The sequence below is a fragment of the Nothobranchius furzeri genome, chromosome 19 (genome assembly GCF_043380555.1).
Source record: "Nothobranchius furzeri strain GRZ-AD chromosome 19, NfurGRZ-RIMD1, whole genome shotgun sequence".
NCBI classification, from domain to species: domain Eukaryota; kingdom Metazoa; phylum Chordata; class Actinopteri; order Cyprinodontiformes; family Nothobranchiidae; genus Nothobranchius; species Nothobranchius furzeri.
The window spans coordinates 7846217-7874030 of record NC_091759.1 but is presented as its reverse complement, the minus strand read 5'-3'; the positions used below and the strand labels follow the sequence as shown (position 1 = coordinate 7874030).

Below are 27814 nucleotides of genomic sequence, written 5' to 3'. Positions count from 1 at the left end.
TTTACTCTGTACCTGACATTAAACTTCAGAGCTGTGAATAGCAAAAACATATTTGTGCTAAGGTAAGCCTCTAAATATGTAAAGGTGTGATTGTGCAAATAAATTTCACTTTAGAATTTTGCAAATCGGCTAATGTTTAGCTTATCAGCTAACTGGCTAAGGAGCTAAAGCAGAAAACATTTCATCTTATGAGAAATTAGCGAAGAAATGTTTTAGTACACTATGTATAAAATATCACATAAAAAATACATAAAATCTAGTTGCTAACACATTATGCTCTCTACCATCTGCTAGCTAAGTCATTCAAACTTGTAATGTCCCATATAGAATTATAACATATAAGATACATACAATAAATATATCTTAGTGGAATCATGCTAAATAGGTTACTGGTACATAAATGAGCTAATCAGTGATTAGCCAGTAATTAATAATCACCCAGTGACTGGCTAATGAACTTAGCTAACTAGCTAATGCAAAAACATGGTTTTACATCCAACAGTAAATCAGTACAAATGCATTTTTTTTCTCAGTGCTTTTCATTTATGATTATTTGTGAACATGAATTGTTTTAATGTAACTTTTATTTGCTTGATTGAATGAAAGAAACAAAACAAACGAAGGAATATAATTGAGCTCGATTGCACGTTTTTGTTTACATTCGGCTAAGGTTTAGGCAAACTAGCTAATGTGCTAAAATAATCTTGAGCTCATTTTCCTTAATTTTTATGGTTATTAGAAAAATTTTTTTTGCACATTAATGAACTTTTTAGTATCTTTGATTTTTTATTTTTAAAAAATTACCATCAACTGAATAGATGGAGATCAGACCAAACCTTTCACATGCAAAAATTTAATCTACCTGTGGCACTTTGGTAAATGTACTTTCCACACAACTTTATGAACATTAATCTAAAAGCATGAGTTTTATTTCCATCGCTCAGTTTAGTAAGTTAAAATGTTAACTTGAACAAGGAGATATAGGTTAAAGCCTATAAGCAGGTTTGATGAAGAAAACTCAACAAGCAAAGTCAGAATGAAGAATAAAATTAAAAATATGATAAAAACATTTAATAGATGTACATGTATACAAAATTATTTATAAACACTGTTGGATGCTTTGGATTTTTGTAAAACACAAAACACAAAAGGTGAAAAACAAAAAAGAAGTCACTTCAGCTTTAATAACAGGAAACAGGCCTAGAGTCCAGTTTAGCTTGATTAACACGTCGTCTGTTCCCTTTATTCCTTTGGTCTGAACAAGCAGACATAAAACATCAAAATCATCTGAGGAACACACACAATACTGTTTATACAGATATACACAAAACTCCTAAACCACCCTCTTTTAAAAACATTTTAATTCTTATTTATAAAATATTTAAGAGGTTTTAAGCATTTCCTTAGCTTTCTAGTGAGTGTCTTTGTTCATAATCCTTGAAATATATTACATTTCCTACACAATACTCCTGCCTTGAGCAGATCTTTTGTTGTCATTTCCTTTTCGTTAACATTAATCCATCTTGCACACTTTATATGCCATTTATTCCCTTTTGTCACTCATCCAAAACAGGATTTTCATGTATTGAATGTGTCACTCCCTTTATGTCTCCTTTTGGAAAATGTGTGCCGTCTGCTTATTTTAATACCTGAAGTGTTTAACTGAAACAACACACTGGTTACATATAATTTGGTGTGCATAGATATGTTAAAGTGCAAATAGTACTTGGTTTAAAAAAAAAAACAACAACTTTACAATTTCATCTCCCGAGTTAGTTCCTAACTTTTCCAGGAAACGCATCATGTTCATAAATTTCCAGTTTGCTGTGTGATGATTTAAACAAGCCATCCACTCAAGAGTCCTTCCTTTCCCCATCTCTTTGGTTGTAATTCCTCAGTTACCCTGCTGGGGGCGGCGTTTCTTCAGAGTGTCTACTTTTCATCTACAATAATGATTTCCTCTGGGATCTTCTGCTCTGAATCGGAGCAATCCGACAGCTTGTCCAGGTAGTCTATGTCGTTGAAGCGCTCGACCACACACTGCGCCGTTAGGCGGGCCTCTGGGTCATGTTCCCAGCACTCCTGTATGGTGGCACACACCATCTGGACGCCCTGCAGAGGAACACAGCGACGGGTCAGACAAACACTCTAATCTGACCTTCTGGTTTGTTTTATTATTGGTTTGGTTAAGACTTGGTAATAGTTCAGGACTCCTGCCGTTTTCCTTTACTCATTTCTTCTATTTTCTGCCTTATTTTCTCTGATTCTTTATTCCTTTTGTACAACATGCACTTTGACCTGAGGAATGCCATTTCAATTTTCACTTCTCATGTAAAAATACCAAAGTGTCTTTGTATAATTCATAAACTTTCAATGAAAATAACATTTTAAGAGATGAATACCATTCTTAGTAATGGGCATTTTTCTATTTCAACTGCAGATTATGCAACAAAGTAATGGTCACAACTAGAATAAACATATCTGGGGTGACAAATGTAATATTTACATCAAAACTAGTTTGATGGAAACATCTAAATGGGACTTTTAAAACACATAATTATTATTATTTCAGAATCAGATGAAGAACTTTTACTTTGACTTCGGTGTTTAGAATTGTGGATTTTCTTTTAGCAACATTTATAGACGAAGTCAACTTTTGTGCTCATTAAAGCTGTTATAGAAAAATTCGCTTGAAACGTTTCTTTCATGCCTCTTAACATTCTAACATAGTATAGCTGTAAATATATTGTGGAGATTTAAAAAACGCATTTGTCTAAAAATTCCCCGCAAACACTTTTTGGACCAGAGCAACCAAGTGTTTAGCGCTCTTGTTTCGTCTGGCAGAAGTGTCTCAGGGAAGACGCCCGAGGTGAGGCGCGAGTGTTCCGTAAACCTAGGTTGTTCTGTAGATTTGCCAGATCAGCTTTAAGAACTTGTCCTGGGCCAGGACAGATTTAAACCCCAACATTTACTTTGAGTCTTTTGACCCTAAATAACATTAGAAAATGATGGTAAATGGCCTGTATTTGTATAGCGCCTTCTTGTGGTTCTTCCCCCCCATCCAAGGTGCTTCAGGACACTTCAGTCATCCACCCATTCACACGTTGGCAATTATGATCTACAATGTAGCCACAGCTTCCCTGGGGCGCACTGACAGAGGTGAGGCCTGCCATGCACTGGTGCCACTGGGCCCTAATGTCCGATTTATTTTATTCTGGGACAATGGTTGACCCGATGCTGTCAAAAACAAAGCTGTCAATTTGCTGCAACGCTAAAGCAGCGTCAGCGATAGGGATGGGTACCTTTGACATTTGAATCGATCCGGTACTAATTCCCGGTACCTACGAATCGATACCGGTACTTAACGGTACCAATTTTTGATACTTTTGAGTGTTTAATATTTTTAATTCTCTTTTATAATTAAATATATATTTTTCTCAATATATAACCATATTTGATAAATATCACGATAAATAACATACAACTGTTTGTATTTTAACATCGTCCTTGTAGTTTTATAAGCTGATAATTAAACTGAAGCAAACATCTTTACTGTGAACTAAATTTACTGTGTATCTTCATTCCTTTTGCCGTCCTTTTTCATTTGATTTTTCCTACTGGGAAGTTAGAATTTCCGAGGAGAAAGCGAACGCACCATTAGCTGATAACAATGGTGGCATAGGAAGCTAACATAACAAGCTAACGTTATCTTGAACAGTTTATTTAACTGCTAGAGCAGATTTAAACGATGATGCCTCACACTTAGATCGTTGTCACTGGTTTCATCTTCACCCAATCGCCCGTCGCATTTAGTAAATGGTAAATGGCCTGTATTTGATATAGCGCTTTCTAGAGTCCTAGAACCCCCCAAGGCGCTTTACAACACAATCAGTCATTCACCCATTCACACACACATTCACACACTGGTGGGGATGAGCTACAATGTAGCCACAGCTGCCCTGGGGCGCACTGACAGAGGCGAGGCTGCCGAGCACTGGCGCCACCAGTCCCTCCGACCACCACCAGCAGGCAACGTGGGTTAAGTGTCTTGCCCAAGGACACAACGACAGCGACAGACTGAGCGGGACTCGAACCAGCAACCTTCCGATTACGGGGCGAGCACTTAACTCCTGTGCCACCGTCGCCAAACTTTAGAGCGCGTTCATGTTCTTCTAGTCGGAATTTCAGAGTTCCGAGGAGAAAGCGAACGCACCATTAGCCAAACGGAAGCTAACAAATCAAGCTAACGTTATCTTACATTTTATTTACCTACCGGAGCAGATTAAGATGAGGATGTCTCACTTAGATCATTGTCGCTGGTTTCATCATCACCCAGTTACCCATCACATTTAGTGAAGTGGACCCAAGCGTTAGCATGCGCTATTTCTACCATGCTACTCTGTTTACAACTGGCTCGCTGCGACCGATGACATAACGCTCTTGCGCATGCGCAGCTGTCTTGGCAAGTTCTCGTTGTGAAGGACGGGTACCGAAACGAGGCACCGTTTCAAATGAAGTGAATCGGTGCTTGGTCGGTACTGTGGAATTCGGTCGGTACCTTAAAAAGTACCGAATTCAGTACCCATCCCTAGTCAGCGAGCTGTAGGTTGTTTGTAAGTGGTCAAACTGTGGCAGTAATGTTGTGCAATCGTGTCACAAAAGTTTACGCGACGGAGCCATAAAGGAGGTATGGGAGTGGTCTCTGCACTGACGCCGACTTCCGTTTAGCTTGGACATAACTTGGTTTTTATTCCGATTGAAGCCGTGCTCATTACGTTAAGGTGATCGGACCTCCAGCAAAATTCACGCATCGCCATCCCGGCATGGCTCGTTTATACGACACATCTTTGCGGTAATACTACGCTGATTTGCCAGCATGGTGTGTCTTGTAAAAAGGGCTACTGATTTGAGATTAGGTTTGTAGATTATATTTAGTCCTTTTTGTTTACTGTAGCTAGATTACAACACATTGTGTGTGTGAAGAGGCATCTTACCGTGTGGCTGGTCCAGCTGTTGGGGATCTCAGGTCTTCCTCTGTCCCTAAGGACACTGTCCTTCATGCTCTCCACACACGGGTGTTCCCTCAGGTTCCCAAATGGAGGCTCGTACTCCTTTACCTCTGCATGGGAGAAAACAGAAACAGAAGGACGGGTACAGATTTGTTTAACAAATATGAACAAAAGTTTCAATCTTGAAAAAGAACAAAAAACAAAACATTACGATGTGTAGATAAACAAACCAGGATTCATTAAAGAGAAATATCCTTGTCAAGTTTCACACCAACACATCAGTGGTCTGATTTCGTTCTCTCACACAACAAGATCCACGTGTTGTCAAATGGAAATGTACCGAGTCAGTTTACTCAGAGTGAGATTTCAACACCCTGCTGTGGAGGAAACAGGCTGCGAGTCAAAAGCGGATCCTTGTACAAATAAATGTTTCCAGGATCTAAATCAAACAAATCAGATTCCTGTTTTTCTTCAAGTATCATGGAAATGTTCCCTAAATCAAACATAGTGAGACAGGAACAAATGGATGAGCTAAACTCTTAAAATAAAATACAATTGTTTTAAATAAGTACAACTGAGACTGTTTCACTGAAGCGGGAAGTCCCAAAATGTGTCGACACACCAAGGCTGAGGCCTCTGTTGGTGACCAGATCACAAATTCCAAGTAAGTAGTTTGGGGAAACTCGGACTTACCAACATACAGCCATAGGAAATGCCACGGAGCTCATTAGAAGAAAAACTGAACTCTGACCAGAACTTTTTAGTCTTATTCTTAAAACCAGATGACAACATATTCTACAAACACCATTTTAAATCACTTGAGTTCACAATGTCGCTGAAGCAAAAAGATCCCCCTAGATTCTGTGCAAGGTTTATGCCCCGCCCCCTCAAGATAAATGATTAGAACCTTGTAAGACTTTTGAGTCATTTACTGTGTGTGTGTGTGTGTGTGGGGGGGGGGGGGTAAGGAAAGCAGAAAACTGCAAAATGACCACGCAAATCTTCTGCTGCCTCTGTTCGCTCTTGTGTAAAAAATGCAATTTTGATGTTTTATCTCCACAAATGACACAAGCCTGACAGAGTTCTGCCATGTTGTAGAGGTGCTAATGCTAATGGTTAGCTTGTATTAGCAAAGATGCGTTGTGCTCTCTCCTTGCTTCTGGATCAACAACAGCTTTCCACCGTCTAAAGCCAAAGTGGGAGAGGCCATGAATAACAAGTGTCCATGTGGGCTTTTCTGACTGGATAGTTTTCCCGTCTACTTTTCTTTCTGCAGCTAAAGCAGGAAATAGGCAGTGAAGTAAAATGTTCATGTATAAGCTTGGTTGAATAACCAACCAAGTTTCAAGAATAAATATAAGTTTGTCAGGGAATGAGACCTTTACTGAATCTGTCTCAGTTTAAAGCAAACAGTTTATCCTCAGAAACCATCTGTTCTGTTGGTTGTTTACTTCAAAATGGGTTAAAAAGGCTCAAGAAGTCTGCAGACAGGAACTTGATGCTTCTAGGATTGCCTACAAAGCGTTTCACAAAATGAAACTAATTTTTTCCAATCTAAAAACGATTCTTAAATCGTAAAACAGCAGCAAAGCGTATAGCAATATTCAGGTTTTACTACATCCCAATATGAGGAAAAAAATGAGCCACTTGTAAGAATTTAACTTTAAGCTGTAAAAAAAAGATTGTTTAAATTTTTGTAAAATAAGCACTTTTGTTTGCAGAATCAGATATTGTCATTCACAGGAATTCTGCAGAAATAAGTGACCACCAGAACGCAGCCACAAGAAGGAAGCGGCACCCTGTCTTATAACAGCTGACATGTTGTCTGGGGAATTTGTGATAGAAGCACTTTTCTCCGCTGAGCCAGTTGTCAGGCATGGCTGTAAAAACTGTCCTGAAATTAGCTGCATGTATCTGCTGTAACCTGTCATATGTTGTTCTCACTCAGCCCTCGGTCTTTCACACAAACGCTGGTGCTGCCATCAGCAAATCCAGATTCATCACGAGTGACAAGCAGACATGGACCAACATCTTCCCTTCGGTGTAAAGTTTGCTCATTTTTATCCCTTCATGCGACAAAATTAAACGATCTCCCACATTTTTGCCAGTTGCAGTATTTTTCACGACACTTTTCTAGAATTTGGTTTATGTTGAATGTCTCTGCAGGAAGCCAAGAAGGACAAATTAATCTTCACACATCTACGAAAGCTGGCCAATTTAGAGCTGATAAAAATCATAGCTGGAGTAAATCTGAGTAGAATATCATAGAATCTACTGAGATAATGAGGACAATGAGTTAAAACCAATAAATGTTTCTGCTAGAAGTAGAATATTCCTAAATACAGGCTGTGCAGAAGCCTGTTGTACTAAAATATAAAACCATGGCAGGAACTCATTGAATAATATATATTAGGGGTGAGCGAGTACACCACTATCTGTATCTGTACTCGGAATGGGCGTGGCATAACCCGGAAGTGGGCGTGGTTTACATCAATATATTATTTTAAGTCTGAAATTGATATGGACTGATCAGAAGTTGCTATGTGTATTGTTTATTTGATAACTATTTACAGAGCAGCCTCAGAATAGAGATTAAATATTTTGATCACAATAGTAAAGAAACTATTACAGAACAAGTGTTTCAATAAAATCAGAACATTAATATTTAAGTGCATGGATTAATACATCTGAACTCATGCAGTAGGAACTAGAAAACATGAAATGCTAGAACCAGACACAACTTTATATATATTTTTTATTTTAATTTGATTAAACTGATTTTTTTCTTAACGTTCTTGGCATTTTCCCACACAAAGTTAAACAAAACAATGTTGATTAAGGTGTGTGTGTGTGTGTGTGTGTGTGTGTGTGTGTGTGTGTGTGTGTGTGTGTGTGTGTGTGTGTGTGTCTGAGAGATAGAGAGGGTGAGAGGGAGAGAGATGGAGTTAAAAAAATTAAAAAACCCGACCGGAGCGGAGGTAGTAACGCAGCACGTCAGCTCTGTCTTGTCAAATGCACCATGTAAGTTACGAAAAAAGTAACTTTAAATATTCAACTGAAAAAGAGGCGAGCTGAAGAAAACCCAGGGAAAACTGAAGAAACGTGAGCAACAGTGAAGCAATCACAGCGAGATCTGTCTGTGTGTGTGCGTGGATGAGCCGGACGGACTGCGCTCCCGGCCGGCTAGAGTTTTGTGTGTAGGGAGGGGCGGGCTCTATGTGACTGGCCAATCACAGAGCGTGAAGAGAGTCAGTTACCCAATGAGGATTTTCCTTCAGCACGATTACAGATATTTACGAGGTTTACTCGTTTCATGCTCGTATTCGTCAAAAATGCTTTATCCGTACCGGATACTCGTCTGAAACGAGTATCCGGCTCATCCCTAATATATATGTACTAAGTTCTTAGAGGTTAGAGCTCTTCTGTAACATGAAGACTTCATTTAAAGTTGTAAGTAATGTAATTCCTGGGGTCATGTATGCCAACTTGATACTAGTGGGCGGTACCTTTTTTATTGCTTATTGATTTTACTAACTGTGCTTCATGACGTCTGAGAGGCAAATTCAAAACCACAGTTAACCTGTAGTGGTTGATTAAAAGCAGCTTGCACGTCAAGAAGTACCAAAAATTCTGTCCGTCTCTGAGCAGCTTTTCTATGTACATTAATAATGTTGTAATGGCCTCGGAGAAACGGTTTGTTCTGGGAAAAGTTACGATAACATATGTTTATAAACACACCTTTAAAGGTCCAGTAGAATGGGGATGAGCTAATTTGAGCGTCAAGTCAGCCGAGGGAAGGGTTTGAAGAGAAGAAAGTGGAAACTGGAAGTAAAGTCAAGGTTCCTCACTAATAGGCCTTTTCCAACGGCACTGTTCTGTTATAGATCCGTTGGAGTAAATCAGCCAATCAGCACTCAGCTCATTTAATATTCATGTCCTGGCCAAATGGGCAGGGTAAACATGTCTTTCCATTGTTGGATATTATTATAAGAGTTTATTTGGCCTTTTATCAGGGCTCCTGGGCCTTTTTGAGCTCCAACAAATTGTCATGACTCAAAAAACAGTTTGTAAGAAAAAGTAGTTCTAGGATCTCTTTAATAAAACGCTATGACCATAACACGTAAATATTTCAGAAAGAGGGAGAAAAACTGATTTTCACCATGTACTTGGGAGAAAAATGTCTGCTTCCCAAAGTCTTGGGTCTGGATGTTTGACTAATCTGTTCCCGGCTGGTTTTCATTACTCTGCGGTGGCTTTGACACTTGTTTTGTGTTGTGAAAGTCATGCAATACAGATGTATGCACGTTTATTGCACATTAGCAGAGCTTACTTTAGGACACATGGCACTGACGTACCCTGCCATTAACTACAGCTAATACAGGCCCTAACCTCGATGAAGAACACGCTACTTCAAGGAAAAACATTCCTAACCTCAAATAGGTAGAAGTTGAGTTACTCCCCACCTCTCCATGCCCATACACAGTTACATGCTACACCACAGGGACTTAAGAGTTTTAAAGAATTAGATGTTCTGACATCTGGAGAACAGCTGTCCTAACCTCGCCAGTCTAACCCAGCCTCTCCCTCCAGGGAATGAAAGCATTTCTTTTTCTGCAGCTCCAAATTCAGCTCCACATCACTACTATCCCCCTTCTTCACCCCGCCCAGCCGAGGAACGCCATCACAGTTTAACCAAAAGCCCCAAATCTGCAACGGCTAAATTATACAGGAGGGAACATTTAGGAAACACAGAGGCAGAGATAAAACGGAGCGGAGCCTCAAATCCAGCTTTTTTCTTTTCTTGGAGCCGAGTTGATCTTTCCCATCTTTGTAGTCTTGGAAGATCACGGCTCTTTTGACAGATGCTGGGGTTCTTCTTGGCAGGCAGATCGCAGATCAGATCGCTGCGGGTGTGTGTCTGTGTGTACTGATCAGACATCTGTTGTGCACAAAAACACTCTGGGGGAGGTGGCATCAGAGACAGAAGAGAAATGGGGTTTCACCCGAGTCGTCATAATAACACCCTGGGATGTGTTTTCCTGAGCGTGGGCGTGTGTGGGCTTACTCACATTTTGACTCAAGTGAGGTGAGCTTTCACGGAGTGACTCACACGGGACGAACAGAAAACAATAGGTCAGGCTGAAAGCATTAAACTCTTATGGCTGCTCTTCGTGAATACACTGGTTTTATCCTCGTGCATTTCTAAGAGTTATAATCATACACAGGCAACCTGCTAGCTTAGAAATCTAAACAAATCGTAGCAGTGGCTAAAGATTTAGCTCTGCAGGTCCCTCTAGTGATGCTCCATTGTAGCCTCGGCAGGTCTACTATTGGACAAAATACTATTGTATCTTGTCAATCACAGCGCTCTGTCATGACTCCCATCCTTCACCCTCCTCTGCCTCATTTCACCTTCATTCAGCTCACCTGGTCCCTTCACCAAGCTCCTGACAAGCCCTGTTTCCCTGGAAACCACAATCAACTCCATTCTTCTCACCTGTTCCTGTTATCAGCTTCATCCACTTCACCTGCTCCTGACTCCTCAGCTCATTTCACACACCTGCTTCCCCTGCTATAAAAGAACTATCCTGCTATCCAGTCTCTGCCAGATTATTGAAAATATTTGCCAGTAAATTCTCCAGCACTCCAACCTCTGCCTGTACCGTAGATCCTGACCTCATTTCTGTTCCTTGACCAACCCAAGTGCCTGCTCCCTGCCTGGATTGTTTACTCTGCCTCTGACTATCTGGATTCTCTACCTCAGCCCATTCTCTGGATTCTGCCTCCTGCCTGCTCATTGTAGCATACACGGATCTATCTGGTTTTGACCCTCGCCTCCTCTCCTACTCTGTCTCCAGCCTCGCCCACCTGGTAACTCCACAATAAATAAAATACTTTTTAATATATTTTTACTGTGTTTGGCGTCATTACGGGTCTTCTGAGTTCAGCTCATCACACGCTCCAAGTTTTTTGGGTGGGCTTGGCACCAGAGTTGCAACAGAGAAGATCTAGAAAGATGCCGTCGCTTCAGGAATGACGCTCCTTTGAAACGGCTTTGGCGTCAACTTTGGACGATTTGGACTTGACCTTTTCTTTGAGAAGTGAGCATATTTTTTCTTCTAAGGTGTGTGGCGGACTACCCCACTGACTGATTTCTGTGGCGATGAAGCATCATGTTTGCTGCCCTGATTGCTCCTTGACAATCTGAAAGACAACTGTAGATTCTGCCCCAAGACTGGGTGGTTTCATGGGTCGTAGCCCGACTCTATATTTATATTTATAGGATGGCTTACAAGGCTAGCAGCAAGCTTCTCTAAGGTAGAGTCTGTGTGACCAATTTGACCTTTTTATCAAGAAAACATCACTTTTCAGACAGAGAAGAAGAAAAAAAAGGATGATGATTTTATATATTTTTTCTGCTTTTTTTGTAAATTATGTATGTTTCCTTTGTTTGAAATAAAAATGAACTAACTCATAGTTTGTATAATCTCCAGCTTTTACGCTTTTGTCCATCTAGAAGAGCTGGAGCGTTTGACAGATGGAAGCAAAAATCTACAGAAGGCAGGAAAAACTCAAACTGCCCCAACAGCTTCTATCTTTAGTTCATAGGTGGGACGGGAACCCCGGAGCTTCCTCTCTCAAGGAAATCCACAATAGCATGTCCTCCCTAGTCTCTCTCTGAATGAAGAGGAGAAGTGGCTGGAAAAGTCTACCTATCTCAACACAGAAAGACGTAAATTTGGTTTAAAGTGGTAGAAAGGACTGTGTGAAAACTGAATGAAATAGTCTGACGATGCAGAATAAACGAAAACCAGATGAAACCACATGATCTGATTTGTTTATGAATACCTGGCTCGCCGTCAGGAGAAAATAACCACACAATTTCCCAACATAAAGGAGTCATCATTCCTTCCAAATACTTTCTAAGTTCACACTCAAACCAGTGTCTCGGGACGGTGCTCTCTGCAAAACAGGAAATGGTCTTTTTTGTTTTCAAACGTGCACCCCGAGGGCACACGTATATTCCTACCGCTGGGAAGGAAGAAGGATTTCTGGTAGCTTGGGTCACAGACTCTTGGGCAGAGTAACTGTGCCATGCACTTAGAGGAGACGAGCCCCCCCTTCCTCTCGAGGGGTTGTGGAGGGGTGCAAAACAGGAAAGCACCAAAGTCGAAGTGTTCAAGCCCAAACCCGGCTTTCAATCATAGCTCTGACACAATGGAGACAGGAGCAGTAACCAAAACGAAACGGGACCAAGGAGGCATTAACGGGAAGTGAAAACAAATGACCAAGCAGTGATATGAAATCCTGCACAGGGCCTTGCCTGTAGATAATCACTCATTTCTATTATTTGCACACCCCCTGACCTTGGTTTTATAAGAGAACGACAAAGAGCCGATCCCTGAGACTTCTACGAGACGGATGGTGTGTCCAACAGTTTTAGATTTTGTTCTAATCATGACTAATGGGTCACTGATGAAGTTCTGACACACAGTGTCACATGTCTAGTAAACGAACACAGAGTGGATCTGAGCGCTGCGCTCCTCGTTGGGAAAGATTAATACACCTCTAATTCCTACAGGTCAAAGAAGCCATTTAGCGGTTTCCCCAAAACATTATGTCTGGAAATTTTTAAAGATTCCAGAGAGAATCAACGATTACTTTTTCTATAGAGAGAACAGGTGACCCCAGTTCATCTCTAACTTAATAATAATCTAACCATCTCTACCAAACACAAATTCACCACAGAATAAAGCATTTTACATAAAAATAATACGTTGAAACTAAATTAAAGAACATAAATCTTCAAAATCTAGCAGAAGTGATTTGAATTATCAATGAAATCAGACATCTTAACTTGATAAAGCGAATTTTCACCTAAAACACCAGAGTAACTCTAAAACTCAAATAGAGATCTTCACACTAGGGAACGTCACGGTGCATTTTTCAGCCGGGCTGCTTCATGTCCCACTGTGTGAGCTCTAGAAAATGGTGTGTCACACCCTCAGTGTATTTTTATTGGTTGATTACAGTAACAATATCTTCCCCATCGCGGGTCAAGATGAATGGTAGGCGACAGTGTGACGTAGATCTGTCAGGCTTTTCAAATCCTAGAGTTTCACCATCCATTTTCTATCAGAAGCTAATTAAAGAGACAGGTGTAGGAGACTATTTGTTATATTCGGCCAGCATGATAAACTCAGAGTGACTGATTATAATCAGAATTTTTTTTTAAATAGTTTTCCCGTGAAGTACCAGTTTAAGGAAAAAGGATCACATTTTATAAAATACATGTATGTGTGCAGGAAAAGGCTTTAACAGTCACACCAATAAAAAATTAATAGTATTATTCTTTACATTTTTAAGACATATGTGGCAATAAAAACCTCAACGCCTTCTAATAAAAAAAAACAAAAAACAAAGCAAACTAGAAAAAAAGCTGAAAATTATTACTGACTCCATAATATACATGAACATATTTGCAAACCACGTTATTAATCTACAAAATCTTGGTGTTAATGGAGATTTATCCCAGCATATTTACCTCTCCTGCTCTAAATGAAACGTGCAGCATAAATTAACTCCAAATTTCCTGTAACTGACTTTGGCGAGCCTGTCCGCCTCTCCTGCAGCTGAAGCACGTAAAAATATTGACTTACTTAATTATGAACTGGCATTTAAGTCAATTCACAATGTGTGTACAGTTCAACTGATCAGTTCTGGTAAAGCTGCTCAGATTAAAAGTACAAATATTTGGGAGGGACATCAGAGGATGTTTGGATAACCCGTGGTGGAGAGCTGTGATATAAAACTGTCTGGCAGCGGCTAAAGGCTGCTGGATAAGACTTCAAAACCAAAGATTTTTTCCCCTGAGATTCTTTTAATCCTAGCTTTAGAGATCTATTCACGCTGTTTTCAACATACAGCAAAAGTAATAGAATTTCTTCTTTCTTTTACTTTAGTTTCATGTTCAGTATGAACTGCATTAAAGAAGGGATTTAACACAATACACAGGATAAATGTAAACGAAATACTTTTAGACCAAACAATAATAAACTTAAAGGGACTTTACGGAGTTTTGAATTTTTATGCACACGATTGCCCCCTCAGCCCAAAAGCGTAACAGCAGCTTCAATAGTAGGCTCGTGCACGAGGCGCGCATGCTGTACGTGCACACTCCTTAACGAAAATAACAGCTGAGACAGTCCCTTGTGTGTGTGCGTGTGTGTGCGTGTGTGTGTGGCCCGGAGGACAGGAGAACGTGCAGCTAATTAATTAAATAATTTGGTTCTGTACCTTTCTCTTCAGCACAGCCGACAAAGGTTTAGGATGGGTCAGTCCTCCTGCATGCTCAGATCATTCCCTTCCCTTGCTTGAAAAATTGTTCCAAAATGAAAGTTGAACCCACATCTTTTTTATCTGTGAATTCAATGCCGTTCGGCGAGTCTCAAATAAAAATGTGGGCATCTTACTGTAAAAAATATACCATTAACGTAAAAAATAAACTCTAAATAAACTATGTTCACATCCAGAATCGAACCAGGGTCTTCTGCACGGGAGTCCGCCGTCTTATTAGATGAGCTATAGCACCAGTGATGTCTTTTGTATCTGTAATGTTTATATCCTTGATGACAGCTGAAACAACGTTCAAAGATCGGTTTGTAGCGAAAATGGCTATTTTGTTGCTAATTTGCAGGAAACATCTAGAAGAAAGTAGCTAAGGGTCCTCAGAAATGTAGCTAGGTTCATCACTAGGCGTTAGGAACAGCACTACCTCTCTCTCTGCTGCTAAAGCTACGGATAGCAAATGGTACGGGCGATGCCTGAGCGTGGAAGCAGCCTGCTCGACCCGAGCATCTCTCTTTTTTCTGTGATTTTACAGAAAAACAGGCAATCACAGTAAAAATGCCAGGGCTCATTCTACAGAACCAGGGCATTGCAGGAGAATGTATGAAGAAGAAATGTATTATTTCTATACATGTTTTGGCTGTCAAACTTCCATAATGCCCCTTTAATATCTCTGCACCTTAGGATTAGTATATAATAAAATATTTTCCACTGATGCCACCCAACAGGCTGTGCACAGTCATCCCTCTTGAGAAATTTATCATCTTACCTCCGATTGCACTGCACCTGGAGATGATCTCCCACAGAACAAGAGCCATGGAATAAACATCAGCCTGTTTGAAAGACTCAATGTTTTCCAGATTGATTCTGGACTCCAGCAACTCGGGGGCCATGTATCTTGCTGTGCCCACCTGAAACAAAATGGAGGGGAATGAGATTTACATTCCTGAAGCGCACAGGAAGTCTCAGCTGCGGTTACTTTCATAAAAAAGCCTCAAGCAGAGCTTATTTGTTGTGTTTTTACCTGCAGTGATTTAATGGGAGTTGGTCATCTTCCTGCATATGCATTAAGGTGTCACAACACACTTATCTGAATCAAAACAAAGCTGATGTAGGGGGTAATTGGAAAGCAAAGGTGGCCTCGAGTTTATCAGTGCAATGCTTGCCTTTGCAGGTTATTAGTGAATGAAAATGGAGCTTCCTTTAAATGCATTAGGGGCATTATAATGCATTAGTTGTGCTGTGCTGCAAAGGGTGAGCCCTTTGTGTGATGAGTCATTTTCAAAACGGAGCGTAAAGTGGCTCTGGACGATTACTTCAGTATATTAAGTCCATTAAGCCTCAATCCAGCATATTTATCTTGTGACTATAAAGAAGCAACAACCTGAGGGCACAGTCTCCACCACATATATCAGCCTTTTTTTATCTGATGCCAAACATTCAGTCAAAAAAATAATAAAGTGTAACCCACAGTGTGACTCTGTCATAAAGAAAGCCTTTCAAAAATGTAATAAGAATATATTGGATGCCTGCTGAGATTGAAGTAGACTCTAAATCCAACGTTTGAGGCCTTACCTGCCCGCTATTGGCCAGCTCATCCACAGACAGCGTGCTGTCCAGCCGCAGAGCCAGGCCAAAATCACAAAGACAGCATGTCAAGTCCTTTTTCACGAGGATATTGGAGCTCTTAATGTCCCTGTGGGCGATTGGCACCTTACAGCGGCCGCAGGAAGTCTGGTCACTATGAAGGTGTGCCACACCGCATGAGAGTGAACTTCCGAGCAGAATCATGTCGTTTAAGCCGATAACGTGATGGGTCAGGTACTCTTGGAGGTTTCCTAGAGGCTGGTAGGCTGTGATCAGCCAGTACTGTCTCTGCACTTTCCTTTCCTCTGCTGTCAGGAAGTGAAGCACGTTCTCTTGTCTCAGGTCCGCGTCTGAGAAAATGTCCTTCTCGTTCTTCCAGGAAGCGTACTCCTCATAGGAGAAAATCTTCACTGCTACCGTCTCAAAGCCCTGCTCTTCGCTGACTGAGGAACCCTGCTTCAGTTTGGCTTTGTAGACCTCAGCAAAGCGTCCTTTACCTACCAGAACGTCCAGCTCAATGGGCAGCAGCTCTGTGTTATGGTTCAGGTTGTTGGCGTGTGTGGAGCTGCTATCAGAGCCCTCGATGTCTATTATGGGGCGAGCGTCGCTGAAGTCCAGCGGCGGTACTTTCTTGTGCCTGGAGTGGGCTTGGCGCTGGCGGTAAACCCGGTAACAGTAGAAGAAGGTGATGACAACAACGGCCATCACTAGGAGAGGGACCAAGCTGACTATGATGACAGCCCCCACCTGGGAACCTATGAAGGAAAACAAGATTTGATGGTTTTCAGATTTATTGTTTAGAAATACAACCATCCAGCTCTGACGAAGGCCAGGTTCCTGTGCAACAGAGGTTTAGTAAGGCCCGGTACACACAGTCACACCGTATATTGACCCAATTTCCCCTTACGACAATCTTAAGGACATGCTAGCTTATCATAATGGTTCTAAAGATAATCTTATCAGATATTCCTGCCGTATGTGAAGTGTTAAGAGCGCTGTGGCCTGCTAAAAGGTGGGACAACTCAAATAATAAATCCAGGCTTTCAAATGTGTGCTGCCTATTTAATGTGACGTGTAGCCAATCAGAAAGTAAAGTAATGGAGCCATGCTGCTTGCTCCTTCTCCGCCATATTTGTTTACTCCAAAGTAACATTTGATCTTGTGAGACTTCTCGTCTTTTTTCTCTGCTGTATTTATTTAATTATTATCGCCATGCAGGCAGTCTCATGTTCAAATCGTCCGACAGTTTAAAAATCCTGGCCTAAGAATATGAAAACAACAATACTGAAGCACATAAATGCATTTTATTGGATGCCCACCTATTGAATAATCATCAACCTCTGACAGGCAGGAAATTATATTTTTTCTTGTTTGGCTGTACTAATTTCTCTGTTAGTAAAACATTAAATGAGCCACTGGAGTGATTTTAACTAAACAAACTATTTTAAATTATCTATAACTGAAAGAGTCAACCTAATTCAAGACTGCCGTCACAGTGAGGCTGACTTGCAAAAAAAAAAATCCAAAAATAGCTTCAACTCAGTTGATTTTACTAATACAGAGCTAAAATTCAGTATTATTATTATAGTATATAATCTGTAACACATAATCTGATATGAAACATTTCGGCACTGATAAGCTACAACAACACTAATCTGCCTTTGTTTGCTTTTTCTTGCGTAAAAATTTCAATTTTGATGTTTTATCTCCACAAATAGCGCAAGTAGAAGCTAATGGTTAGCTTCTACTAGCTGAGACACGCTACTTTCTCCCAGCTCCAAAACCAATCCAGTCTTCTATGATCACAAGCCAAGGCCATGAATGCTAATAATCCCTGAGACGTAGAAGAGCTTTTTCTGATTCGACTGTTTTCCCATCTAATTCCTTTTTATGGCTAATGCAAGTGATGGAGGTTGGAGAAATTTTTAAGATTCAACATTCATATGCAACTCAGAGTGTTTCTCAGTAAACGAGCTCTTTAAAATGATTTTCAAGCTTAGACAAACTGTCGTTTATCAACATAAATGTACGAGAGCATTCTTCAAGATATTCTAAACCTTTAATTATAAAAGTTACTGCTGTTGGCTTTCATGTGCAAAGGACATGAAAGCGCTTCACTTAAAAGAAACCTGACGCAGATGGTTATTAAAATGCTACAAACTGTAGAAAACAAAACATCAACTTCTGAAGACCTTTCTGTCAAAACCCCAATTACAGGTATTACGGGTGGCTCCCATTAATTTAACCTGTCAGAGGCTGTGTGTGTGTGTGTGTGTGTGTGTGCGTGCGTGCGTGCGTGCGTGCGTGCGTGTGTGTGTGTGTGTGTGCGTGCGTGCGTGTGTGTGTGTGTGTGTGGCTTTATGTTTATAAAAATTCAGTTTCTGATGAACAAGAAAATTATAGACCAAAGTGAAAGATGCAATATACTTTTGGTGATTCTTGAGAGGTTGACTGATGTGGCTCTAAAGTCTTAAACATGTTGATTTTTGAGATGTTTATGAAACTGTGTTGATGCTAATTCAGATTAGTTTCTGACAGATGGGTTTAAAAGTCTACAGTAATATCCATAAAACAGCAGAAGAAGAACAGGCCCTTTTCTGTGGAATGTCCATTAAGGTTGCCGTCTGGACCACAAATCTAGAAACTCCTCCCAACTCTGGCCCAGTCAGCCACATATTGTGTCTCTGGATAGAGTGTGTGCTGTATTTTTATATTTTAAGAGGCGGTGTATTTAAGTTGCAGCAGATGGTTGCTGATTGTGTCGTGTTTATAGGACCTATATAGAAACTACAGCACTAAATCCAGCTCGGTAAACAAGAACAAGCTGAAGCTCAGAGAGATTCTTGCTAGTGGGTACCTCATGTCAAACCACGAGTTCAATTTCATTTAAGAACTGACAGATAAAGTTTAAGGGGTCAGTGCAGACAAAGTGGCAGAGTCAGGTGGAAAAGAGGAAGGATGATAAATGTAAAAGTCATCTAGCCAGCTGCCCCACCAAGCCCTCTACGTCTCTATAATTTTTTTTCTAAACAGGAAACCACATGTCTGAAAGCCTCCATGGGGCCCCAGCCAGACAGTTTGTTTTGATTTTGTTAGAGTGGAAATCTTTCTGTAACAAACCTGTTGCTGTGCCTCCTGAATGCTAGCCTAACTGCTCAAAGCAAACCCACCGAGTTGTTACTTTTATCATTTACAATTTTTATTTACAATAAAAGTAATCTTTCTCTAGAGATGAGTTTCAGAGATTTACAGTAGATAAGTGGCAAGACAGATGGTTGGATTAGGGTTAAAAAGGCTGATTAAATTAACAACACCATGCCAAATAAGGGTTTAATCTATAAAAACGTGCCAATAATATATTCAGATATTTAAATGCTAAAGAAAAGGATCAAGGGCAGCATTTGTGACTGTCTAGCGTTTGTAGTAGTCAGTTTTTATCAACCTTTCACACCACGACCTTTGCCCTCTTTCTTTGCTGCTTTCTATGCATCAAAAAAAAAAACTTGCTAACTTTCAACACGTTTCCACATCAGTTTTCTTCAAAGCAGACGAATTTACACTTAAAATACGACATTTTCTATGCAACTGTTAGCAAACACTCATCACTGGAACATATATATATATATATATATATATCACCAGCTGTCTGATTCTGGTGAAAAGTATCTACAAAACCCTGTCTACAATATTTCATGTGTAACGCGGATGTGCTGAAGCATGTTTGGTCACACGTTCAACGAAAACAAGCCCAGCCACCCACAGCTTTTCTGCTTATTATGCTAAAAGCCCTCCAGACAGCTTTGTACTTGAAAAATAAAAAACACAAAACCCAAAACCTTTTCTAGACGTCAGCAATGATACAGAATAAAAAAGGCACATTGTTTTATAATAGGTTTAAAAAATGTTTTGTATGGTTTAAACATTTTAGCCCAATACGGAATCTTCGAAACTCTAAACCACCACTGATTCAATAGATCGATTCACTTCAGTTCGCTGGTATTTTCGAGGTTTAGTGTGCATTTCATCTGGAGTTGATTTTATCACCATGTCCTCACAAAGTTAGACACAGCACAGACATTCTCAGCAGTGTGCAAAGGCATTTCCATGACGTAGTTTCGCTGCACAGATGCTTTTAATTTCTGTTCAGAGCCAGGTCTTGGAAATGTACCTCGTGTTATTATTATTATTGAGAAGCTGCAGCTGAAACACTTCTGATTCCAGAGTCTCATAAACCTGTTTTTTATGGTCTAAACAGAGTAGGTGTTGGTGTTCATGCATGAGAACTGGCATAACATCAGGTCACCCGTGAAAATGACGTTAGAGTAACGACACTAAGCAAAGGTTCTGATCTAAAGCTGAGGTGATCTACAATGGAAGGAAAAGAAGTGGTCTAACTCAGATATAGACGTTTGCATTTACCCCTCGCCCGGGGAGTAATTCCATGTGCCAGGCTAGTAAATGTTTGCATGTTAAGTCTAAAACGATTGATAGATGGCTTTTAAATATCGAGTCAGTATCGCAGCACAAAATATTGCAATATTTCAGTATCTTGATATATTTTTTTCCATCCCTAGAAGATGGTATAACGATCATAAAATGCTGTGAAATCTAAAGAGATTGGAGTCATTTTAAGACAGCAGGTGTCTGCTTTGGAATTGGTTCGATTCCAACGAGCCTCTTTTTAGCTCATCAATACAATCTGAATCATTCAGATTTTATTTGGAGATTGGATCCATTCAATGGATCCAACTCATAAGCTAGTCTGAACCCAGCCAAGCACAAAGCTTTTTGCTGCTGTTTTAAAATAACACCACTCTCCAAAATTTCACATAATTATTTTTAAAAACATTTAAGCTACTCTCTATTTTACAAAAACATAGAGAAATTCACAAGCAACCTGACATTAGCAGGATGCTCGACCATCACTGGACACCAGAACAAAAAACTCACTTTGGTTAAAAATGACGAGGGCGTTACACTCTTCATCGGAGCAGGAGCAGATGAAGAACTGCGAGCCCATGCCCTTTTTCTCTTTCATTTCACATTTGCTGCTGTTGTAATCCTCCAGCATCAGGCCGTAGAGTTTATGAGCTGGATTGTGGCACACCGTATCAAAGGTGGCGTTGTCATCCTTCTTCCTCCTTCACAGAAACAAAAAAACCAAAAAGCACTGAAAACACCAATGGTCATTGATTGGGTTTGATTCTAAATCAAATGATGAATCGTATAAATATCAGCTGAAAAGGTTCAACACTGTGCAAATAATGGGGTTTTTCCAGCAAGGAAGTGACAGAGCCGAAGCTCTAAATGCCATAGCCCGTTTGTCTCTTTCAGCTGCATTACATCATAAGTATTATGCAAATAATAGCAGCACGAAGGTACAATATAAACGAGATAAAAACTGATTCTGCACAAATCCGCATATTGGAATGCCCAGTAGGGAGTACTGGCTTTGCAGTGCTGAAAGATGATTTAAAGAAGCGATACTGTCCATGTGTCATTAGCTTTCTGCTAACCTCAGCTCATAACGTACCCGACACACTGGGAATTTAATGAGAAACAGCAGAGTGGCCTTAAGCTTTTAACACCAACACAAATCTGCTTCCTGCTGCTTTGTTCGTTTAAAGTCGGATGTGATGCTGTTGTACATTCCAACTGTCTTCAGCGGAAAGAAGACCATCAAAGGGTTCAGGAAACTAACCTGATTGGATTAATAAGGACATATATATCTTCCTTTAGTCTGTAAAAATATTTTATTAGCACCTGGCTACATCATAATCTTTTATTGATGTTCAAAACCATAACACCACATCTGAGACAAGAACACGGTACATAAAGCTGCTTTTACCAAATAGTAACACACACGTCGTCCTCATCGGGGCAGATGGACGTTCGGTCACACTCTACGTGGCAGCTCCCTGTACCTGTGCAGGTGGTTTGCTGCTCATCACAAAATTTGCACAGACCTTTCACCTTCATTATAGAGTCCCCTGGAACAGGAAGAAATGGAGACAAGTAAGCAAACACAAAACTAACTCTAGAACACACAACAGGCTCAAAGTCACTTACTTCCATACTGTTCTTTGGTTTGTAAACCCCAATATTGTCCCCAACCCAAAGAAAAAAACTCAAAGAGCTTCATTGTGATGGACTATAATGGTTTACATTGTATGAACTGGAATTGCAGGGAAGAAAGACAATAATTCACTGGAGGACGGAGGTATTTTGGAATGTGTGTGTCAGTAGAAGCAAATATTTGACAGAAGACCAAAAGTATTCCCTCTCAGAGGGGGTTGGATGCATTTTTTCCCAGTGAAGTCTTCATTTGGTCTTGTTTGGACTTGATGCTACCAGCAGGCACGCTCAGATTAGCCAGCCAGACTAGGATGTGTGGATGAGTGACTGAGTTTGATGATCACCTGAGACAACAGACAGGCAGGCAGGCAGGAAGAACAAAGGAAGCAGAAACGCATCTGCTAAGAGGTCTTTAATTTCCCCCCCGATGAAACTAGAAACGTGTCATGGCACTAATAAAAGAGGGTGGGGTGGGTGCAGGTGGAGGAAATGTGTTTATCTGCTTTTATTGCTGCAAAACTTGTATTTGTTTTAGTGTTAAATCGCTTTTAATGGAATCAAATCAGTAAGAAAATATCCTGAGATAAGCTAAGGAAGGGAGGGACTACACGCAACTGACTACATTCACTGATAATGGAAAATTATGAAGTTAGGGAAAAAACACAAATTTATAAAAAGTTCCCAGCATTAATATTAGTTATGGCTGATAATCAATAATACAATTCAAATTACACCTACATTTATAATTACATATGTACACATACACATACACTTTTATGCTTATGAGATGATTACCATCACTGTCACATGACCAAAGATTTACTGTGTGGCCACCCCCTTCCCCCCAAAACAGATACGCAAACAGCAACTAAATGCTAATAAATATCGGTTGTTCATATCGGACCAGCTTTAATCATCAGACTGATACAATGTTAAAAAACGACTAACATTGGCCGATACCGATGGTGGTATATTTAGCATCCCTATTTGAAACATGGAAATATTAAATTTAGAGATTTAAAGGCCTAAACCTAACTACTAGTGATATGGCATATATGAAATAATTGAATCTTTTGAATGGCTTGTCACTGTGAAGAATGAGAACTGAGTCCTTGCAGAGAACCTTTTTTTAATTAACTAGAGGAGTGTAATCATCAAGGATGCAGGCATTCGAGTAGTGCGAACTATCCATTTCTGCTTTACAACAACTAGTTTCATTTAAAGACAATTTAATGAGTGTGTGTGTGTGTGTGTGTGTGTGTGTGTGTGTGTGTGTGTGTGTGTGTGTGTGTGTGTGTGTGTGTGTGTGTGTGTGTGTGTGTGTACATGTACCGCTATCCTACTTAGGACCAGAAATGGCATATTCACTAATCTTCTGAAGACAGAAGACCAAAACCAGGTCCTCATATGGCGGACACCCTGTTTTAGGCTTAGGGGTGAGGTTTACACATAAGAGGTGAATTGAGTTTTTGTTACAGTAAAGTTGAGGAATACACTGGTTATGGTTTGGATTAGGCATAAATGTAGTTACTAAAATAAATGGAAGTCAATACAAAGTCTTAATATGGATAGAAATGCAAGATTGTGTGTGTGTGTGTGTATGGATAGAAATACAAGATTGTGTGTGTGTGTGTGTGTGTGTGTGTGTGTGTATGGATAGAAATACAAGATTGTGTGTGTGTGTGTGTGTGTGTGTGTGTGTGTGTATGGATAGAAATACAAGATTGTGTGTGTGTGTGTGTGTGTGTGTGTGTGTGTGTGTGTGTGTGTGTGTGTGTGTATGTGTGTGTGTGTGTATGGATAGAAATACAAGATTGTGTGTGTGTGTGTGTGTGTGTGTGTGTGTGTGTGTGTGTGTGTGTGTGTGTGTGTGTGTGTGTGTGTGTGTGTGTGTATTTCAAAAGAGCCTGTCCTTTAAATGCCTCTTTGAGGCGAACGACTCCTGTCAAAGAGCCATAAGTGTCATCACTGTAAAATACATTTGCTTTTTGTTTTAGTTCCTGTCTAGCTTACGTAAGTCTAAGTCTTACTCTAAAAGTGTACATGTTAAAGTTTTGCTTTATCCTTAAAAAGCTCTACCTACATTTTAGATAGAAAGATTGTGTTTTAAATTTCTGACATTTATTATTATTAATTTGTTTCAGAGACTTTTTATCTCTTTTCCTGTAAACTTAGGATCCAAATTCAGGAAACTTTTTTTTTATCTAGCACAAGTTAGAATTTGACAAATTTTACATTTTTCTTGTAAATTCACTAAAATAGCTCTAATCTGCCATCTTAGTCTTGTATGCACATACATTAAAATCTAATAAAAACAAACAAAACATGCCACTGCTATGATTTAGCGATCTAAGACCCAATCCCAATACTCGCACTTCCACCCTTGCGCCTTCCAGTCCAGGGGTGCGAATGCGTAGAGTGTCCTGTTCCTTAATTGTAAAAGTTGACCACGTCCCCTTTTTCACCCTCAATCCGCACTTTCCTAAAATCTGCACCAATGCAGACTTGGGCGAAGGGTATTACCCATAATCCAATGCTGAGTGGGAATTTTGAGAAGGAGGCAGAACAATGGCTTTATTGCCTTTTCTGAAAATATGTATTTTCAAACAATAGAAGTTAATTTTAAAAATATTAATATTTAACCGTGCTCTGAATGTTTTAGACTAATGTTTAATGTGAACAGCAATTAATTAAATAATAGTTAATTGTATGATTGAAAACTGTTAAAAGATTTTTTATAAAGTAGCACAAACTGCGACCGGCATGCGTCATGGTCGATGACGCAACGGTCACTGTCCCAATTCGGCTATTTTTTGCACACTTGTGTACTGCACACTCGAAGCCTTACTGCGCACTTCCTCCAAGTGTACTTTGCTGAGGACAACAGGGTGTACTGGGATTGGGCCTATCCTTAGGACTCAATGTGAATTAGAAGTCATTTTTCCTTGTGCAGCTGTGTATTGAACACATTATGTTATACCAAATCGATATTTAAAAGCAGTGTTTTTAATAGAGAATTTACACGCAGACCTTTTTGTGGTGTAATTGAAACTCTGACTGCTAGGTGGCAGCAGTTTTCAGGTCTTCATGCTGATGCAACAAAATTATCTCACGGGAACTCTGGATGTGTTTTGGAAGTGTCTGGCCTCAGTTTTTAAATAATTTCAGTTTTTAAAGTTGTAATTCCTCTCACTTAAGTATTGTGATATATCATATCTTCTAGGTATTGTGAAACACATCATCGGCAGATTCTTGCAAATGCATATCTAAAAGTATAAATTACATTAAAATAAATTAAACGTACAATTTTTAGGGTAAATTCTTGTCAATTTCTTTTGAAGTTGTTTCAGTGTTGTACTAAAAAAAACTTCCCTGCTTTGATTTAGCCAATTCTAGAGAGGACAACTCAACACCACATGAAGTTGAAACTTGATTGTGCCTTTAAAGTGACAGTGTGTATTTTTCCTGGCAATAGGGGGCAGTAGATACCTAAATTGTTGCAAGCAGACAGTATTTTTGTGTTGGAGTAAGACCTTACCAACGGATGTCCATTAGGGTCAAAAAGCCCTGGGGAGTGCTAACTTTAGCAATATAGCGAGCACATCAGTGCAACAAGTAAAGAGGTAAATGTGTAAAAAAAAACATTTGAGAATGACGACAGTTTTGTAACCTTTTGTTACAAATCTGTAATTGAATTTTTGTCCTCACGGGCTCCCGTAGAGGGAAACACAGCATCGCCCAGAGACTTTTACACCTGCTCCCATGTATTTTAGACCTGATTTTTAAGGGTTTTTTACGTAGCCGCCATTATTCAACAACTGGGAATCATTTAATTCATTTTCAACATTTTGATGGATGTTTCCAGAGATTAATGGTAAAAACTACACATTGTCTCTTTAAGAAAGGGAAATGAGCCAAACTGTCCACTTATAATTTAATAAATTAAGAGTATATCAGGTTTTACTGAAAATATTTTAGTAGAGAACAAACTTGGAGAAATGTTCCAAATAAATGATTTATGGAGAATTCTGTTTAGTCTGGATGATCAGAGAGTATTGAGAAAAAAAGATAACCAGCGCTGAGAATACTCAACAACTTCCCGATTTGTACGGGAAATGTCAGAAGTTAAAGCAGCAACGCGTGCAGAGTGTGACAGTGAAACCACATAAACACACTTCAGCTGTGTGTCGATTCTATTAACAGGAAACTCATCCAGTTCTTTGCTTCAAACAAACTCCAAACTGTACAAACAAAAGTAGATTTCTGCATTTTACCATAAAGCTGTTTGAAGACTATATTTTACTAACATATAATGCCTAATAAAAAAAGGATATTTATGTCAAAATGGAAAACAAACGTGATCAGCAAATCAGACATTCTCAGACAGGAAGTGTAAGTGAAAGCAGCATGCTTCTTGGCAGTGACCAATTTGAGAAACCTGTGCTTTGATACAAAAATCCCACTGTGCCATTTTAGCCAGGCCTCAGGGTGGAGTTAGCCCTGCGGCTTGTAAGAGCAGACCTACTCTATGCCAACATGCAGCATGGAAGAGCAGAACGTTCCCAGCACCATGCCTTACACAGATACGTGCCATTTCTGCAGCCGCCCAGTCTCCCCAGAGAGCATTTCACAAGAACCTCTCAGGAAAAAAAAATGCTTTCTGAGCCTGCCTCGGCTGACAAACTCCCTCTTAAATAATAAAACATTAAAACGCAGCACTCAAAACTCCAGACTAAAGAACAGAGCAATTTAAAGCTGTGCCCAGAAGGCCAGATAGATGTTTTGAAGATCAACACAGAGGAGTGCCTGAGTGGTAGGAAGGTGGCTGAGCTGGAGTAATTATATCATTAGAGCAGCTCCTCTGTAAGAGCATGCCATTTAAACCCAGGAGGCGGGCTGTGGAAGGGATGAATGGTAGTAATTGTCACCCAGGGCTTCATATAATTGCAGATGCAGGGGGGAGAAGGGGATTAGGAGCAGCCAGAACCACTTACTTGGGACTGAGTTTGAGAAAGATGTGGGTAAAACAGAGATATCCTCGGGGAGCACCACTGGACCTGGAAGCAGCGAGGCTGTGCATCAAAAATAAGGAGATAAGATTAAGATAAGGAGGAATATGAAGGCTGTAACTTAATACAAGTGATGCCTGAAAAGGCAATACAGCTTTTACACTTTAAACTAATATGACTGTTCATTTCATTTGGAATAGATCTCAATAAAAGGCGATCTTGGAGAGTTTTTGTACTTTTTACTGTAATAAAGTAGTTTAACACGCCTTAAGTCATCTGTGCTGAACTTACAACTGTACAGGTTTGTCACGTTTTCCTAAAAAGAAACTAAACTTTCCACCACTTTAACCGCTTTGATGTATATTTAGAAGCCGCTTCACACTCGGTCACCGCAGCTCTCAAGTTTTAAAGTTCAACTCACCCGCCGCTCCGAACACGATACTACCAAAGAGTGTCGTTCCACACCAAAATACGGAAAACCGAAGTAGCTCCATTTTTCAGAACCGGACTAAAACATCCCCTCTTTCTCATGAATTTAGCTTGAGCTGATTAAAAAATATCCGAAGTGAGACCGGTCCGCCTGTTGCTCCTCTGAACGCCCCACAGCTCCGGGTAGAAGATAAACAGCAGGCAGGACTTGCCCTGAATGACTCACTGTATGTGTGCAGCTTTTTCACGAGGCAGGAAATCTTCAAGAGGGGCTGGACAAATTTTCTTCTGCTTCTTCTGCTGCTTCTCGGTCATGCGGGTTCCTGAACCGTGTCATTAGGCGGCTCAGACCCAGAG

General features: G+C 40.1%; 1 protein-coding gene across 2 annotated transcripts; it reads right to left on the bottom strand.

Moving 5' to 3' along the window:
• Nucleotides 1-1137: 1137 nt before the first annotated feature.
• On the bottom strand, nucleotides 1138-27814 carry LOC107394548 (TGF-beta receptor type-2). 2 transcript variants are annotated; one of them, XM_015973525.3, is made up of 8 exons: nucleotides 27684-27814; nucleotides 27014-27091; nucleotides 21793-21934; nucleotides 20895-21085; nucleotides 15933-16699; nucleotides 15127-15268; nucleotides 4995-5119; nucleotides 1138-2112 (listed from the first exon to the last, which is right to left on the bottom strand). In XM_015973525.3, the coding sequence occupies exons 3-8, from the start codon at nucleotides 21921-21923 to the stop codon at nucleotides 1933-1935; spliced, it is 1536 nt and encodes a 511-aa protein (XP_015829011.3). In that variant the 5' UTR covers nucleotides 21924-21934; nucleotides 27014-27091; nucleotides 27684-27814; the 3' UTR covers nucleotides 1138-1932. The 2 variants fall into 2 exon arrangements, with proteins under 2 accessions (XP_015829011.3, XP_015829010.3); XM_015973524.3 differs by lacking the exon at nucleotides 27684-27814 and adding an exon at nucleotides 27450-27665.